This window comes from Syngnathus acus, chromosome 16 (genome assembly GCF_901709675.1).
Source record: "Syngnathus acus chromosome 16, fSynAcu1.2, whole genome shotgun sequence".
NCBI classification, from domain to species: domain Eukaryota; kingdom Metazoa; phylum Chordata; class Actinopteri; order Syngnathiformes; family Syngnathidae; genus Syngnathus; species Syngnathus acus.
The window spans coordinates 4,303,522-4,323,204 of record NC_051101.1 but is presented as its reverse complement, the minus strand read 5'-3'; the positions used below and the strand labels follow the sequence as shown (position 1 = coordinate 4,323,204).

At 40.3% G+C, this 19,683-nt stretch overlaps 1 protein-coding gene across 1 annotated transcript in view; it reads right to left on the bottom strand.

The window, feature by feature from the left end:
- Window positions 1-10,608: 10,608 nt before the first annotated feature.
- Window positions 10,609-19,683, bottom strand: part of znf407 (zinc finger protein 407) — a 118,540-nt gene continuing 109,465 nt past the window's right edge. The window contains exon 10 of the mRNA XM_037273037.1: window positions 10,609-15,447. Within this exon, the coding sequence (XP_037128932.1) occupies window positions 14,627-15,447 (821 nt within the window). The 3' untranslated portion in view covers window positions 10,609-14,626. The remainder of the gene's footprint in view (window positions 15,448-19,683) is intronic.

Genomic DNA, 19,683 nt, shown 5'->3' with positions numbered 1-19,683 from the left:
GGGTAAGGGGATCCAGCAGGATCATGGCAACCTGCCATACTTTATGGACTTAGTTAAGGGACTGTTTATTTTTTTTTAAATAGGTATATAATTGTAATGCTGTTTTTGTTCCATACTCTAGTAGCAAGGAGCCTATGACATATAACAGATGAGAACATTTGAAAAAAAATTTGGATTTTCAAGTCAACTGCAAGATGAGAATGTTTTTTTTTTAAATTTAATTATGGTTATTATGTAATAAGAGAATGGAACACGATTTCACATGGTACACCTCAGTGGTACTCAAAATGTTTCTTGTTAATCCAAATATAAAACTGTCCCCAGTCACTAATTTACTGCATCCCTTTCAATCTACTGTTGAAGAAGCCATTCACTTCCCTCAGAGATGTTTTAATTTAAAATTGAGCAAACATTTGAAAGGACATCCTTTTACTTTTTTTTGCAAAGCACATTTATCATGATACTTCTTACCTAACGTAAGTGTATGCAGTTTTGAGATGTCAGTGAATGTTGCAAATCAGATTTTTTAAATTCATAAATGAACACAAAGAAAAAAAATGCACGTGGTTGTTATTTAAATGTGAGTTTGTCCTTCGCGCTCATGATAAAAGACTACAAAAGTGAAGTACGACGGCCAAAATGACATTAAAGTTAAACACACTTCTTGACATTTTACATCTATAAAATACGTTGAGTTGCTCAGGCTGTGGCTTGCGGACCATGGTGAGAGGGGGATGAATATCGGAGGCTTTTAGTGGAATCAGCACGGTATGACTCCAATAAGGTATTACGGCTTTATCTTATGGTTTCAAATCATAGAGAGACAATTAAAAGTGTGTTAAAGAACCTGCTACTCATCCCAGGAAATTATGATTCCAGTTTACACCGCTTAGGTGATGAGATCACATGCCTATATTGGGATAGCCTAGAATGTGTTTGTTGTATAAACACCCCACCCCCCCCCCCCCCCACACACACACACACATACATACACACTTCTGCATGTACACATTCTTGCATCAGGAGGCTAATTACTGGAGCTCATGCGTTACTGATACAATCTCTTATTTTTCTCCCCTTCCATGTCTAATGGCTGTGACAGTAAATGAAGAATGCCTGGGGGGGCATTTTCATTGTGACACGTTTGAGAACGCTAGCAAGCATGATGTGCGTGTGTGCATCTGTGAGCGCCAGTGAGCCTCTTTGCGACACTTCAAAGTGCTGTCACAAATCACAAACACACACACTGAAAGCTTGATAAGATCTGTTCAAATTCTCCATCAAAGATCCACCATTAGTTGTCATCTGTCACCACTGTGTTGAGGCTAGGATGAAGCGGTTATATTTCCATCAAGATGCATATTTTTTTATTAGTATTATTACTATTTTTATTTTTTTTTAAAGGATGGATGGCTTGATAGCAGCAAGATAGACCTGGCATCTCACAATTAGGTCGCTATTGTTGGTGTTCACAGCTGACCACAATCTTGTTCTCCGCATCGTCTAATTGGAGCTCTCACAAGGACTTCACTTTAATAAAAGAATACATAATGTGTCAGATAAAGTGCCTTTTACATGTTCAGTTTGTTCCTATTCCATTCCAGTAAATCACAGGTGTCAAAGACAAGGCCCAGGGGCCAGATACGGCCCGCCACATCATTTTAGGTGGCCCGCAAAGACAAATTGTGCAACAAATTCCAATTCATTTCCAAAATTTCAAATTGTTTTCACTTTTAAAAAATAGAGATATTGATAGCAATTTTTATTACCGTTCATTTTTTTAAATAATTGTTATTTTTAAATATTTGATTTGATTTCAATACAGTGAACCCTCATTTTTCGCGGGGGTTACATTCCAAAAAGAAACAAAATAGTGACCTTTATTTTTCTTGCAATTATTATACGTATTTCATTTTTAAATATTTGAACAGTTTTTATTAGTCTCTGTTTTGAAAACTAGTTATTCATCAGTTTGTTGTGTAGCCTATACTATATTACTATATGAGACATTCATACATTTATTTGAGTTGACAATTTTAATGGTCCTTTGAGGCAACCTATGACTATGATGCGGCCCGTGACAAAAATAAGTTTGACACCCCTGCAGTGGGTGAACAAGAGTTGACATTGCAGCCTGCTATCAAATCTCAAAAGTTAAAAAGGATATATTGAGATCTTCCAATGGTTCTGGCGCACTCGATCTTGTCGTTTCTTAACAAATGCATGTCAACATCAACATCATTTTCAGCATCAACTTTGTTTTGATCTTTTTACATGGGTCTTATCCTAATTCTCATGACCTTGTTTATTTTTACAATGACTCCTCTATCCTGATGTCTATTCTAGTGTATCTATAGTGCGACAGATGCTGTCCCTCATGACATTCCTGCAAGGGAATGCTTAAGAATGCAGGAGGCCCAGCACTCATGGATCACACTGACATGTGGTCAGCATCAGCACATTATGAACTCCAGTTACTTGACACCTCACCATTGTTGCTCCATCTAAATATGAACAATAAGGCTCATCCGAGGCCCACACTGACAGCACATTTGCGCTTATCATTTCGGCGTAGTCACCTCGCTTGATATGGCCACTTCGCTTCTATTCATCGGCTTCCCAAATTTAACCGACTAAGATCCCCTAAAAACAGCCCCCCCCACCCCTCTTGATGTTTCAGTCTCTTGTTAGATCAACCACAGGGCAAGTGTAGAAAGCAATGTGGCAAAGGGCATGGAGGAGCTACTCAGTGGAAGATGATCTTATCTTGAAGGCGCCTCAATGTTTTGTCTGAGGCACTTGGGGGCAGTCGTGTTTAGCCCCGTTTTGGCCGACGTGTCCATCTTGATGGTTCAGTGGCTGGATGTTCCTATAATTGCGCGGCCATCGGGTTGATTCCCACTCAAGCCCTTTTGTCTCGTCGTCATTACTGTCTCAGTCCTCAACTGCTTGTCACTGAAAACTGTCAGTTGAGAGCAACGTCCTTTGGATAGATCTTTAAGAGGTCAGAAACTGTGCAACTTTTGAGCATCGTTAGAACATCAACTCAACTTTCATTTGACCTCGGGATGCCATACATTTTCATCTATAGCAACACATCTGTTTGATTGGATTGGTTATGCAAAATAAAAATGTAAATGTAAGTTGCGGGTCTGTGATGGATGGTGAACTCCTGCGTGAATGTCCAATTCACCTTCCGCTTTGCTATTTATAGACACATTACCTCCTATTTTGGTGTTGAATGTACAAGTAAGTGCTTATGGGATCATAAAGAATATTTTTGTGTATAGTGGTTGGAAGTACTGGGGGTGGAATAGAGCCTAGTTTGGTTAATGGACTGTTTCGCCAACCATGACACTGATCTGCACATCTACTGTATGTCACCGTCAAATACTCACACCCTCTACCAGCTTCTAATGAGACTGCTGAGGTCCCTGTCGACAGCATACCTTACATAAAGAGCAGGAAGAGAAGGGAACAGTGGCTGAATGAAGTAGTGGATGAGAGCAGTGTGGGGAAAATTAGGAAGTGAACAGAGGTGGAGCGCTGAGGCTTTGTGAGAGAAGAAGAAATTAACAGGACCCCGGGGATGGTCAGATCGCAGCCACAGTCCCTGGAGAGAACATGCCACAGGGCTCCCCGCCCAATGCTTGTTACGCAAGGCGGGGGCCACTAGGGGACTCCTTGGGCTACACTTCACAAATGTGAGGCTCAACTTAAGTTCACCCAGCAAGCTGGTTAAAAGTCAGCTTGGATGGGAAGGAAGCTCACCACAATTATGGCCTGCTTTAAAGCATTCTATTAGGACAGAAACCGGGAAATTATCATAAACTCAGATACGTTTAAAATCAATTTGGGAATAAATCCTCACAATGACGTAGTCTTATTCTCTGAGAACATTACACTCAATAGGCCGAGTGAGTCCCATGTAGGGAATTTTAGGGGACTGAAATGTCAAGCAGATCACTAGGGATGAGGGAATTGGCCAATAATATGCGTCCAGCTCAATGACACTGACACCTTCCATTGGCAGCACCATAAATTTGGGACTGCACTTTTCCAAAGGACAGGCGTAGCATCACATTCAATAGCAGTGAAGAGGGAAAAAAAACTCAATACAGCAAATGAGATCATGCTGAGAGTGGTGGTGTCACTTCCTCATTTTAAATTAGAAGGGAGAGTAACAGAAAAGGAGAAAAGTCACATTTTGTGTTTGTACTCATTTATATACATTTGACACTGTGATGAGGGCGGGCAATAGCATGGTAGTGGTATGAATGGAAACCAAGAGATGTTTATTCATCTTCACTAAGGGTATTTGTAATGCTCCTATTCTTGCCACTCGGTCAAGTTTGCACAACATAACGGCTCATTCGGAATGGCGAGGTGGAAACGGAGAGTGTAGGATAAGGAGGGACGGAAAGGAAAGGATCCAACGATTAAAAAAAAAAGTCCTTTATGGTAACAAAATCATCACAGAACAATGTTACAGTGGCTGAACTAACAAGCACTTAACACAGTGTGCGTCACAGTTATCTCTCCACTGTGGAAACAAGATGACTGCAAAAATATTCAGTGACAGTGAGATTGCAAAATGTGGTCGCACAAAAAATGAGGCTTTAGTTGAAAATGCGTTGGCACCATTTAGTCAACGTTTGTCACCAAAGCCCAGTATTTCAGCGTCTGTTCTGATGCATCAAATTCTGGCCACACAAAGGTGTTTCCTTTCACTGTTCAGTATTTGGTGAATTAAATTAAATCCAAATAGTCTTATCTACCTACACCAGTTATATCAGTTACATTTCCTCCTACGTATTTGTTTAGCTAAGAGTAGCAAGCACCCACAACACTCTAAGCAATCATGTAAGCTGTTTACACTTTACATTGCTACATTTGGTTATTCTTACAGACTGTGAGAAATTACATTACTGGTTTTTATTCCACATAAATAAACAGAACCTAATTATTTATTCTCCCTTTTTCCCCCAATACTGCCCCCAGGTGTCCACAACAACAAAAACTGTCGAAAATAAACCAAAATAATAAAGGCCTGCTGTCAAATAGTGTCATTTTTACTAACTAGAGCTATAAAATTGAAGCGTAGATGGGTGATTTTTACCTAGGTTTAGATGCGCGAAGGGCCCCGTTGCTTACAAATAAAAAGGTTGATTCGATAGTTAAAAATTTTAACTTAAAATCTACAGGATTTTGTCAGACACAGGTGGCAAATTTAAATTTTAAATTTAAAGGGAGCACGCAGGAGCTGTCAATCAAACAGTGCGAGCTAAACAATTTAAAAATGTCTAAACAGCAGCACAACAATGTTAACTATAGTAAACATCACACAGTGTACTCACTCGATGCAAACTCCACACAGGAAGGGTCGGAGGACCACTTGACAGTGAGGCAGCATTGCAAACTACAAATCCAAAACACCCTACATTTTTAACAACAACAATAATAATAATAATGGCAATTATTATTATCATTATTATAATGATATCTTCTACATCATCTTTTTTCGATGTGACTGACTGATGAGTGTACCTAACTAAAATTCATACACCAAACTGCATTTACAACTTTGCACTGTACTTGACTGGATGACCGCACTGCATGACCCATTTTTGCCATGTAAACTATCCACGTCATTAAACATTATTCCAAGATTTGAATTAAAAAAACAAATCAACAACCCAAATTAAAACATTTTATTTGACTTCATCCATCACACTGTTTATTTTTCCAAGATGAAAACAGCAACAGAATCAAGCCCTATGCGGCAGTGCTGACATAAAGCAGATGGCTGCAGCAGCCGTGTAGAAGGTGTTATCGCAGGCTGACAGTGAAGATCTGCTATTCAAGCAAGAGGGGCGGAGTGTTGGCATAAGGTAAAGTGCCACCTTCTCTCAGTCTAAATGCAGTATTGCCACTGTGTGATAAAACATGAGCTGCTCTAATGGCAGTAGTTAGATTTAAACTTGAAATTCCATCAATCTATTTGCTCTGTTTATTCTGTTAAGGGAACTTGAGCCTATCTCAGCTAACTTTGCGGGGAAAAAAAGTTACTACTCAATCACGATGTATAGAGACAGATCACCTTTCATACTTTCTCTGAGTGGGACCTGGCTGCATGAAACTCAGGCAAGTCAACTAGGACATGACGTTAGCTGACATCTTTAGAACATCAAACAATGACTATTTCGATTTCGAAGTACGGTATGGTTGCTTTCAGAGCACTCTGTTTCAAATTAGTTTCAAGTAGCCTTTTCCAAACTTAGGGTCAGGAACCAAAGCAGAATTTGTTATGCCAAAACACAATTTATTTTTAGATGTTTCAGTGCTGGACTTGCAGTTGTCGATAGATAGAATCTACATGTTTTGAAGTACAGACCTTGCACTGTAGCTGATTTTGTACTGATTTTGTTTTAGGGCAGTTGTCCCTAGGAAGAAGAAATTGCACATGACTAATGCTCCATAAATAGTATTATTTGTATAGTTACACCCCTACATACCGTTTTACTTTTACTAACATAAAAGCAAACAAAAACGCAGATCAACTTACAACAAAGAATAACAAATGTTTTTTGAGTCTGTTACAGAAAAGATTTGAAGAACATCAAACTGCCCAAAATTTTAAAAAAAAAGAAGGAAATAATAGCTAAAGATAAGAATTAGGAGAATGTTTTTGATCTGGTTAAGCAGATAATTAATGGGAACAATTGTTTTGGTTTGTGAACATATCAATTTGCAAACAGTCTCAGAAAGAATTAAGTTTGTGGGCTGAGGTGCCATTGTGCCAGTATTTGACAACGAAGAGGAGTCATTAGCAAGAGATGAATTATTCATTCTTTTCTTTATCATTTACATCCCCTTCATTCAACACTCAGGGCCCTATTTTCATAGACAGGTGCCCTTGCGCTCGTTGTAAAAACAGGCGCAGCTTCATTTTTGTGCAGGAATAAGTCCAGTTTACCATGTTTGAGACCGTGTTGTGCCTCGCTGGGGGTTCCGGTGGACAGAGCTGCTGCCCACGGCGCATCTGGCAATTTGGTGACAGAACATGGACTGCGTTTGGAGTAAAAATGCATGAATTTTCATTTTCACCTCTCGTTTAGTGTGTTTGTGAATTTGGCAAACCATCTTCTCTTTCCACAGCGCTTTAACTGAAACTTACATAATTGTTTTACGAATGTGAGCTAATCAGGTCCATTTCCAATCAGACTTGGTATTTAATATAATACTGCCGACTTTGAATGGGACACAAGTTACTTCCTCTGTGGCTTTAAATTCTTTTTGGGGTGTAAAAGAAAGCTTCCCTATGAAGGAGCAGAGGATGTTTGCCAGTTTAGAAGGTGGCGGTTGGTAGAGTGGGCTGTCAATTTGTGTGTATGCTATGCAGACCAACGATGGGGGAGGGGGCTCTAGACAGGGATTAACATGATCAAAGAAACAAATGCAGAACCACATAGAAAAAATAAGAGAGCCAGAAGAGCCATGCAGGGCCCATACAACATCACCCACTCTTAGTCCTTTCCCATAATAACTCCCAGGGAGGCAAAGAACTAGAAGTGAACCATGGCTTCAACTGCTCTCAACCCCTCAAATACAAAAGAAAGCATTTTTTCTTGTATCTGGCATTAGTTTGTACACATCATTTTGAAATCATGTGCTGGCATGTGCAGTATCGGACAGCAAATAAACAAGCAAATGGAGTTTAATAGAGTTGTACCTGAAGCCTCCAGGACATGCACACATGCACGCAAACACACACACATGCACGCACGCAAGTAGAGCATATCATAGCTGGCATGCTAATACTGCCAAAGGGAAGCCAAAAACTAATAGCGGAGACATTAAGGAAATGATCCCCAGGCTGATGTGTTTTCTATTGATGGCGACTAAACACAATTGCTATATTTATCATACTCCGAGAAACAGAGCGAAAGAGAACCCCACACCATTCTCACTGTCGTCCCTCTCACTTGTCCCCGGGAGAGTGATGAGAGTTGCCTGCAGGAGGGAGAGCAACTTAGTGTTTCGTGTGTATGTGTGCGAGTGTGTGTGTGAGTATGTGTGTATGCATGCGAGTGTGTATGTGTGTGTGTGCATGTGTGTGTCACCCATCATTGTACTGCACTCTCGAAACAGAAATAAGTTACGAGCTATACACTGCACTTGTTTGACTGGGAATATGCATATTCCTAGTACCAAACTATGAAAAGGACATTCTTTAAACTAGATTAAGAAAACAGAAGACATTTTGTACACTTGTATGTTCAATCTCTCTTGCTACATTCTACCTTGAATCCTTTTTAAAATGACGGGGAACATTGCACGAGTGGACAGTGAGTCGCAGGGCATATACTAGATATAAACAAACACAGATTCGTGGACAACTCAGAGTAAATTTCAAGTTCCTGTAAAGTGAAATCATAGATTTGTTTCTGAACACATTGTAGGTTTTCGAAAAGCTATTCATCAATTATCTGAAGGAGTTTATCCTTATAAGGGTCATGGGCAGTAAGGTGCACCTTGAACTGGTTGCCAGCCAATTGAAAGTTCCATCCATCCATCCACGCGGAAAACATGCAAACTCCACATAATCAAACCTGCACCCTCTGAACTGTGAGGCGGACGTGCTAACCAGTGCGAACCAGTGAAAACTTGCAAAGGACTATATCGTACTCACTTGTGGAAATCCTGTCAAACTACAGGTGTCCGGTCTCGGTGGGTCAGTATCCCGATTGTTTGTATAGTTCACTGGCATGGCCACTTTAGAGCGCCTCGTTGTCATGACATGGAACATTTCCACCATGGCCAGATTGGATTTATAGTATTCCACCCAGTGGCACTGAAAATGGGAGAATGAGAAGGATAATTCTTAATTGACAGGGATTAAAATACTGGCACAACAACATGACAGTCAGTAATAAACTAACTTTAATTTACAATGCACCAGTGGTAGGTAGCACCAAGTGCATTTGCTTTGCATAAGATTTTTCAACATTGAGTTCTATAAAATGCTTCAGGCTACCTGCTCCTACCTGCAGAGTGCTAACTTTGCACCGACAGGGAACGGAAGCTGAAACAGCAGGATGCCTAAAAGAAGAATACAAGCTCTGAAAGGAGAAAGGTGTCAGACAAGGTGGATCTGCTCGTGGATCATGTGATGGAAAGTTCTGCAACACTCTTTGTTGTCTTTTCGTAACAGTTGACATATTCTATTAGCTCACTTTAATCTCCTCATAAACTCGGAATTGACCCCCTCCCCTCCACTAAAAAAAATGGGCCCCAACTTTTGATAGGGGTTATTTATTGAATTTTTTTGTTTTTAATTTGGTAGCGACTGCAGTTATCAATAATTTGTGCTGAGAACATCTTATTAAAAAAAATAGTCATTGGCTTTTCCTTCTCCTTTTTAAAGCATGTGCTTGAGATGACCACCATTCAGCATTTCTTCTTAATCTTCAGTCATAGTCTATCTTCATGAGGGTTGCTGGTGGGTCATAATTGTTTTGGATATTTCATGATAGTTACTATCTTAATTTCATTTTGAGTTTCTTTTGATTAGTTTTTAGAGTGGGTTTGTTAGTTTTTATTTGTTTTCTTTTGCCCTCCTCCAAAATGCTTCATTTTAGTTTTGCTTTTATTAGTTAAGTATTATTTTTTTAAATATATTGACTGTATTTTGATGGCAAAATAAAAAGGTTATCTAGTTTTGTGTAATAAAGTAAATAAAACTACAATTCTCACATTTAAAATGAATCCCAAAAACTCACGTGTGATGTTAATTGAAAAATTATAAAAACAAGGGACATTTTTGTGATGATTCCAATTCATTTTATAAAGGTAATATGTAAGTTTACATTGTTGTTGTTGTTGTTAATAACCTTGCTCCGAGGCCTGTTCACACCCCGATGTGCCGCCTTGACTGGTTGCCTGTCTTGTTCATGCAATCAGGGTCATACTAGTTCAGGGAAGAAAAAAGTCAAAAGACAAACAAAACACCAAAATATTTTTCATGTACACTTAAATCTACACTTTTCAGTGAAATAAAGAATACTGATTTCAATATATATTTCACAAATAATGACTTGAGCAGGTGAGGTATGTGACACTGGACCTGTTGTGATGAGGAGAGGCGGGTGAATCCAGGGGGATGGGAGAGGTCTTTGGACCAGTGCCAGGTGAGGCACCCCCTCTCTATTTAAATATGAGAGGGACATTGGCCTGAAACCCAAATCATGTTTTCATTATTCATACTTTTCCTTTCTTCCCATTACATATTTGTTTGAAATTGAAACTTTATACTGTGGTTATTGTTTTTTTCTGTAGTTTATTTTGGTATGATTACTGTTTTTGCGTCTGTAAGTAATAAATACAAACGAGTCTCAAAAAAAGTATTATTCCTCAAGATAAAAGTTTTATTTATTTATTCAAAACAAAAAGCTTTCTTCAAATACACACGTCAAGAGGAGCAACAGTAACTGTTTGTATGTCAGTCCTCTGTGCCCCATGGGAAAAAGCCCAAGTACATTGGAAAAAAAAGGTGTTTTATTGACTCACTTTTATTTTGTTAGTGGTTGCACAAAATAAAATCATCTGGATCCAGATACGTATTCTAAGTAGAAATAAAGTCTACTTTGGAAATGTATTTAAAAATGAAAAAAAATTGAGAAATGATGCAGAGGACACATAGGAAGAATTCAAACCCACAATGTCTTGACTATCAGGCAGATGTGCTAACCACTATGTCCCTCTGCTGCCCGGCTCCAAATTTGGAGGCTGAATTAGACCTTAACCATGAATTGTCAATGTATCACTTTGATGACTTTGTGGTGCTTTGTGAAACTGGCTTAGAGGTGGTCCTGCTTCTCTTGAAGTCGAAAATTAGCTCTTTGGTTTTGCTTGTGCTTGTATACCAGTTCAAATTAGATTTAATATCAGAAGAAAATTCAAGTTTTTTCCACACATAAGTGGTCATTTTATATCACACTGACAGAAATGATGATTTATAAGGGTTATCGGAAAAAACAATATAATTGATTCCAGTCAAAATGTGGGAGGGATGTTAAGTCGGGGGATTAAAATCAGGATGAAAATGCAACCACAGCAATTTACTTTCTCTTGTTGCTACTCGGGGCCCCATTTACATGTTGAACTGAAAATAACTTATTTTCCCAAAATGGTTTAGTTTTGACTTATATACACTGTAAGAAAGCAAGGCAAACACTTCAAAGTGAGTATCAAAGTAAAGTATTAAAAAACTAAACAATACAGTGATCTCTCACCACTTCGCGCTTCATCTTTCCCGAATGTGCTACTTATGCGGGTTTATAAGTGACGGGAGAGCGGCGTTCAAATACATGCTGATAGGAGTTGGGACAGTGGCAATGAGCCCTGATCGCGCGGGGCGTGCCTCTGAGCAATGTGCGTCACTGTGGACGTAACTGAGTTCAAGTGCAGGATGCGGCAGCTGGCCACGCGCACCAACTGGTGCAGAAGGAGTTGGTACACGTAACAATATCACGTGATTGTTCTTTTATTTACTGTAAAGGTACAATACAGTGTGGGAATGGTAATTAAGGGAATGGGAAAGGTTTATGCAGCGTAAAAGTATTGGGGAGGATTCAAAAGGCCTTAATATTGTGTACTGGACCACAATGCAACAGGAGATTCATGCGTGACTCATTTTGGTTTCGCTGTGCATGATGTCCCCTGGGTTAGTGTAGCGTGGTAATTCTGAAGGTGCACACTTTGCAAAGCTAGGCAATAAAACCACTCCCCAATTGACTTGCAATACACCCATGTCCCCTAACGGCCAACAAGAAACAGTGTTGGAAGTTTCATTACAATGGTGTATAAATAGAAATACAGATATCGTTTCGATTTCGCGAGTCTTCGTTCATTGCGGGTAGATCTCGACCGCACTTCCTGCAATAAACGAGGGATTGCTGTATTGTTTATCCTATGTAAAAAAACAAAACAGAAAACTTCAACTGAACAGCAAAGCTCTTATATCTTGCTCAAGATAAGCTGAATAAAACTTCTCCAAAAATAGTTCAGAAAGAAAATACTCCATAATTATCATAGTACTACCATGACTGCTATTCACAACCCAAGGTTTTAAAAATAAGATTAAAGATAAAATTATGGATGAGACCAGGTAGATCAAACAATTGGTTGTAATGCCCATCGTACAGAAGCAGGGTAAGGAAACAAAAAATTTCTCAGGCATTGTGGGAATTGCGCGACTGGATCTTCTGGATGTGGAACTCAATGAAAAAAAAGCTTTTACACTTCAACATCTTTCCCAACAGTGTGTTTTTGTGGCTTACATTCGCAGAGAACAGCAAAGTCCGTTCCAACAAAAGAGTCGCTTCCTGATTAGTCATCCTTGAACAAAATACTTTTACCGTGCATCATTTGCAGCCTCGTCTGTACTTTGTCACGCTCGTCTCTCATTCCCCGACCCCCCTTGTCCCCCGCTGCCCTTTCCTGCTCTCCAATTAAACTTCAGCGGCAGGTTTCCATCAGCCGTCTGGTCATTTGCAGCCGAAAGCCTGTCAGGAAATTAACTCATCACTGGGTGACAGCTGCTAATTTCTCCCTCCTCCGTGTCACACAAGTGGTCTGCTGCAGTTAATAACGAGACATCCTGCACTGATTACGGAGATATAGACAGGGAGAGAAGGTGGATATGCATACAATACAGCACACAATCACTCAGTCAGACGTGGAGAATAATAACTGCGCAGATGAACAGACAGGCGTCCATATTTAGAGCAAGATCATCAGCAAAGTTTGCAGCGGAGGGCATAAAACCTGTTTCACTAGGTTCCGCTTTGATTGACACACAGAAATGCTAAATTTACTGGCAAGATGAAGCTTGTCAATAAAAATTCAGACATTAACCGCATCGCATTAAAGGCAGCAGGGTTCAAACTCCAAACATGGGAAAACGTAGTCCGTAAATTACGGTATGTACCGATAATATCCCCTTTACATAATAATAATGCTCGTATACTTTCTCAGGAATATTATCAATAATCATATTTCTCTCCTGATTTTCTTTTGTCATCTGAACCTCAGCGAGTTGCTAAAATACTTTCAAAATAAAATTGAACTGACTTATCTGTTTTGAACTTGCAATCCTTTTCAATTCAGATCTTATATATATGGTCAACCTTTGCGGACTAAAAGTCACAAACTTGAGTGCTTTATACCAATCCAACATTGTGTAAATGTTGAGCATTCAAATGTGATTCCTCCACTCAGTGGCTGTTAAAACATTGGATGTGCATGACCTCTGATAAATGCGCAGGGTCTTTGCTGAAAGAGGAGGGCGAGGGGAAAAAAAGAATATAAAGTGTGACTTTATGAAATGCTGTATGAGCGTGAGAACAGAAGACAGGTTGAAAAAGCAGACGGGTGTTTTGTGAAATTGCAGGCTCCATGTGTGTTTGTGGGCTTTACTGCTCTTCCACTTCTGTGTGGCTTCACCTCTCTCAACATCCATCTGAAATCCTCTCATTTCTCCTGCCCACTCGTCCACCACTTTCTCTCTCAGCCCACCTCCTCACTCGCTCAGTGTGTGTGTGTTGGTGTTAAAGGGATGATCTTTTGATGCCCTCGTAGTGTTTGAGTGCTTTCTCCCTCTACTTTTAGCGGTCAGCCATTGTGCTCACAGCCGTCATACTGCTCTCCCACTCACTCCATCAGAAACTACAGGCCTGTGTAGCGGCCTAAATGAATATTGATTCTCCCTCCAGTGCCAAATACTGCATCGAGGGGGGAAACGATGAGTGTATTACACGCAATGAAGGGAATAGGCCTGATGGGGGGAAAGGAAGAGAGGATGGCGATTAGGGTGATCATTGTGGTGATAATGATAATGGTGATGATAATGACTGTGTTAGTGATCACAAAGCATGATGGGAGCTATCAGTAAATGCATGTATGTGCATGGAGGTTTCTCACTGGACGGCGCAGTGCTGTGAACGTAATTGCCGTATTGATGCTGAAATGACATGACAATCACAGCGCACGCTACAATAAAGTGTCAGGGCAACAATGAAAACCTATGGATGCACTTGTTCAAAGTGGCTCGAATGTTTATTGTTAGAAATTAAAATGAATTTAGAACACAGAGAGCTTACAAATAAGCAGCGGCCTTCCAAACATCTACATAATGTAGCCAGCCAGCATAGAGCCTCAGCAATGCATAAACCAACAATAAGGTTTTAACTATGCAAAACAGTGGTTCGTCGCTCATTGTATGCTAATAAGTATAAAAAGGAGAAGAAAAAAAAGACAAAGGCTTGAAGTTATGTTATACAAAAGGATAATGGAGGGAAACAACAATACACTGCAACACTAACAAGCAGATTACATATGGACACCCCACTGATGGCCAAATACAATATGTGATAATAAATGCAAAAGTAATTTTCAGAAATGTGGCATGACATTAAGCTTTGTATGGGTTGTGGCAAAACATTTAAATTCACCCAATTATACAAAAAATCCTCTTTCCTTTGTTGTATAGTCAATGATAGGTTGAGGGGTGGTGATGAAAAACTAAATTTCAATTGCTGGCCAAGACAAAATGGTGCTTCTCCAATTACGGGGCATCATCGTGACGGCCCTCGGCCTGCTGCTCTTCGGTTTCGCCTGCTGCAGCCTCTTCATACACACCTCCCTCCACCTGTAGGGTGCAGTTGTCCAGCTCCGTAACGATGTAGTGGGTGCCCTCATCGTTGACAATGACCTGGGTGAGACCTTCTTTTATCATCCTCGAGGCTGCTAGCTGCAGCAGATTCTGCATCTCTTCCTGGCCCGTCTGGTTAATGATGTGCACCTCCTCCTCCTGCTTGATCACAGGCTGCGCTTCACCTAGCGCCGGCTCGGCCGTCGCCGTCGACATGGCCTCGTGAACGGCTGACGCCTCTTCCTGCATTTTCTCCTGCTGGCCCATCTCGCTCACAACGCTGAGCAGGGCATCCAGAGCAGTGGACGACTCAGACAGGATGTGACCTTTTCCTGCAGCTGCACAGGCTTCGTCTGCTTTTTGAGCTGCGTCCTGCAGCTCATTCACAGCCTCCCCTGCTGACAGCACCACATATTGGGCGCTCCCTCTGGCCAGCTGGGCCCCTGAGGACGTCACCTCACTGCCTGAAGCGATCACTTCTCCATCTTCTGTGATGTGGAGCACCTCTGTCACCTGGCCTGCCATAGCCAGAGTCTGCAGGGTGGCGGCAGCAGACTCCTCCAGGGTTTGCTCGACGCCCACCTCTCCATCGCCGTAGCCTTGGATGATGATGACCTGCTGGACAGCTCCTTCATCACTGAGCTTCCTCTCTACAGAAGACTCCACAATCTCTGTCTCCACAAAAGATGCTCCCTGGCCTTTAAGACGGCACTCAAAAGCTTTGGACACGATACCTGAGGACAAAAAGGGAGGCACACGTTAGCACCACATTGGCTTGTGACATTTACTTCGTTCCCCGATCAAAATAATTCAAACAAGCAAGTATATGTTGCATGTTCTCCCACTACTCTATATGTGTTTGTGGAAGAGGAATTAAGCAGATTTTTCCATCCATCTCAGGGGGCTGCCCCTCTGAGGCCGACTAAAATTGACGTCAAACTGCCCTACGGCTCTCGTTGCATATGTCACATGACCAAATCAAACTAATAAACTGCTTAACACTGATGGCCATGTGAGCCTGAAAGCAGTTTGACCTCAATTTCAATCGATAGTAGAGGGGGATATCAGCGTGGCGGAACTTCATTGCATGTCTAAAACAAAACAAACAAAGGGAGCAAGTAGAAATGAGTGATCAGCATACAGTCCAGAGGGGAGGGGCAATTTCAAATAGTGACATGTCACTTTTACATATTTGTGTGACTTTTTGCTTGATATGACACAGAATGGAGAGATAGAAAAGGCTGCCAGAAAAATGTAGAAAGAGACATCTGGTACTAATTGAGCCACGTGGTGCCCTCTTGGATCACAGGTTGCCATGGTGTTACCAAGGTGATAGGAATAGTGCTAAAATGCAATGTCTGGCTATGACACAAAGACTAATCTTTTCCATGAAAAAACGGTAACTAGTAGGACTAATAATACTGAAGTGTGGATGGTGGTAAAACCTCTGAGAATGGATTTACTTATTTGAAAAGCACATTTTACCTGTTGTTATTACAGACTGAGGAAAAATGAAAGAAAAAAGCTCGGAAGATTTGACTTTTTTTTTTTAAAGGAAAAAGATATAGTTTTCATGTATTTTTATGTATGGCTTAGGTGACGTTGACATTTTAGAGGTCCAGGATTTAATGCTCAGATGACATCACAAAGATCTCCGAGTGTATGGAGGGAAAAAATCATCCATCACTGATAGAACTTATCTCTCCCAGACATTTCATGTCCAGCACCAAAGGTGACAATGTGATCACAAAGTCAGATTTGTTTCTGCAAATGCGCCTTTGCTTTGGAATGCAATGACTACAATGCTGTATCATGACAAAACAACAACTAATTGTCATGTTTCTTATCTAAATTTTTGTTACGTTGCATTATTGGAGGCATTTTTTTCCTCTATGAATAATAGAGACACCTTAATGACAGCAACATGAAATCTATTGACTAACAAAACCATGGGTGAACGTTTGTGTGTTGGCAAAGAGGTTAGCAGGGGTTCGTTCTTGTTGTAAAGGTATTTTGAACAACAAGAAAAGTAGTCTGTTGAGCGTTTCAGTTGGATGGCTTGTATCCCAAGTGAGGCGAACATTTGTAAAGCTAGTAAATGTTGCGTTTTTGTCAGGTTTTGTCCAAGGTCGCAAAAGCTCTCCAAACGGTTGCCAGAACTTTTCTTCTGGCAAAGGAATTTTGAATATGTTCCTTGCGACAAGAAAAAACATTAAGACTATTGGCGAGCGTTATATACCGTGTCATACTATTTATAAATCTGATCAAGAGACCTACTTACATGCTGAAGAGTGGACGATTTGGTTGACATTTTCAATGATTTGTTTGCCCTTTTACATAAAACTCTGTCTCAGATTATAGACGGTGGTATGTATCTGAAGGAGGTTACCGATACGAGAAAGATCCTAAGAAGCTGTTTGGCAGGAATAAGTGTTAGATTCTAAACAGAAAAACTAAGAGGAACAAGTGTTACCATTGACAACAACAAAGCACTGCCTGTAAAATAGGAGTGCATGCTTGTAGTCTTTCTTCATTGCAAGCTACCAGCACGACCTGATGTTTAAGTGTTTTCCATTGTTTTTTTGTTTTTGGGCATGGGGTGTGTGATAGGATCAATTTAAGATAAAACCCAATACAACCCCAAAACAGGAAACAATTGCTCGCTTCTATTTCACTCCATTTTTTTCATCCATCCCTGTGACTCTTAATTCTTCATCTGAGTTGAAGGCATTTTGAACTCTATGCTTTTCTCTTTTCCAGCACGACTGATCCCGTAAACGTAATTGAACGGTTTTATTTTAGGTGAGCTTGAACAGAAACGTATTTAATTTTTTTTTCGTCATGTTACGTGCGTTTAAATGCACATTTGTTTATTTTTGCATTTTCGGCATCTGTACCTATATACTTTCATGGACTGTACAGAATGCCATGTAAGAGTCCGACTTGCCAATGTCAATGCGCTATCTGCAAATGGATTGTTTGATGAGGATACCTCAGAACGATCGCCATACCCAACAGAGACCTTTCAATATATAGCCATGCTCAGTATTTTTTTTCTCTCCAGTACTTCATTTGTTTATGACTATCAATCTCACATTACTATTCACAAACTGTAAAATGTTCAGACAGATGGATATTAGTCCGTTCCCGTTTCTATTAGTACAAGATGTCCCTGTATGTGGTTGTGGGCGTACTTATGTTGTGCCATGGGGGTGGTGAGGCTATGCGTTGCTAGTGTGTGTCACATTAGCCATGGGGTGCTGTTGGCAGGTCCCAGTGGCGGCCTGCTGAGGTTTATGGAGTGTCACTCAGTCGTCGCAGCCGTGAATCAAGTTAATGTTGCACATCCCATCTCTTGTGCTGTCCTGCACTCCCGGTGGAAGAACAACATTTGAGCAGCGTGATTTGGCCCTGGCGAGAGGTTGATGCCTGTTTAATATGTGTTCTGAGTGTTCTACGTGACTCATTTCTTTAAAAGGAAGTACTAGAAAGGATGAGAGAGAAAGTCAAGAAGGCTGCTTCATTTACTGAGATGTGAAATAAGATGGAGGATTGCTGAGAGGAGTGAAATAAACACGAAGAAAAGCAGAAGCTGAGATTGTGATGTCATTTAGAGGTTTGATAACAAAAATGTCTAGGGTAACTGTTACTGGGGCACTGGGATCAATAATTAGAATCGTTATGACATTGTTAAGATTTTTGGCTCAATGGCGGTACATTTTTTTTTACTACCGATGTGCAGTGTTGTTTTTGGGAGCCAATTTATTTTTGCTCAGTCTGCTCCACTTCCAAAATCACCCTTAAAAAGTTGTTTTCCCTTCCTCTGTACTTGTGTACAACACAGTTCTCTGATTTGTTGGCATCCTTTGTTATACTGGTCAATTTTTTGTTTTTCGAGTGGCAGAGATATAGTTTAATGGATTTTAAGTAATTCTGGGCTGCTGAGTCTAGAAATGGCATCCATTTATTTGAATGTGCTCTATTTTTTATAATTCATGATATTGGATAAAAAATGAAAAAGTACTGTATTGCGTGAAAAAACAGATACAGCTTCAAAGTTGTGGATTAAAGGGAAAACAAATGCCAAAATATGCATATTTTAGCCATTTTTTAAACAAATAAAATCTCAAAATTTAGATCTAATTGAGAAAACACTGTCATTTTCGGATTCAGCATTATCAAAACTGTAAAAATGCTCTTGCCACGAAAATATTTGTTGACCAGTGTTATCAGAGTGACTATGAATGGGGGATTAGATTCAAAACATACCAATAAAAAATAAATACCTTTAAATCCAGGTTAAAAACTCATCATAATTTTGTCATCAATGAGCCATATTTGGTCTGTCACTGTTTAGTTGTCATCATGAAAAACGGGCGTCAACAAAATCATTTTGTCATCGTCATTGTTGACGAAAACACGGTACCTACAGGGAACATTAATTGCTTGCGAAATTATTGCTGTTTTGGTAGATGATGCTTCTCGTACCCTTCAAGTGGTAATGTATGTCGTTTTTTTTCCATGCGTGCGCTACGCGGAGTGCCGAGTCTAACAGCAGTTGGTGTGTTAGCATCCTTGTTCGGTGTATGCTCCAGATGCAACTATTGATCACTGGATCAATGGGTTGGCCAGAAGCGAGGGCCCGAGGCCTCTAAGTGGCATTACTTAAACTCAGAGAGGCTACCAAGGGAGTGGTCAGACAGCACTTACCAGCAGTTACAGAAATTAACCTTAACACTAAGACACCAGTGCATGCAAACACAACCAATTACACTTGATGTGACACAAACACACGCACACGCACACGCACACACACACACTTAGAACACACACACTTAGAGCAAAGTTGAGGTTAATCCACCCTGGTCTTGAGCACGTCCAAAACACACAGAAAAATAAATAAATAAAGCTGAATTGTCAATTATAGTAATAAACACAAGCATACTGTATCAAACCATAACACACGAGAG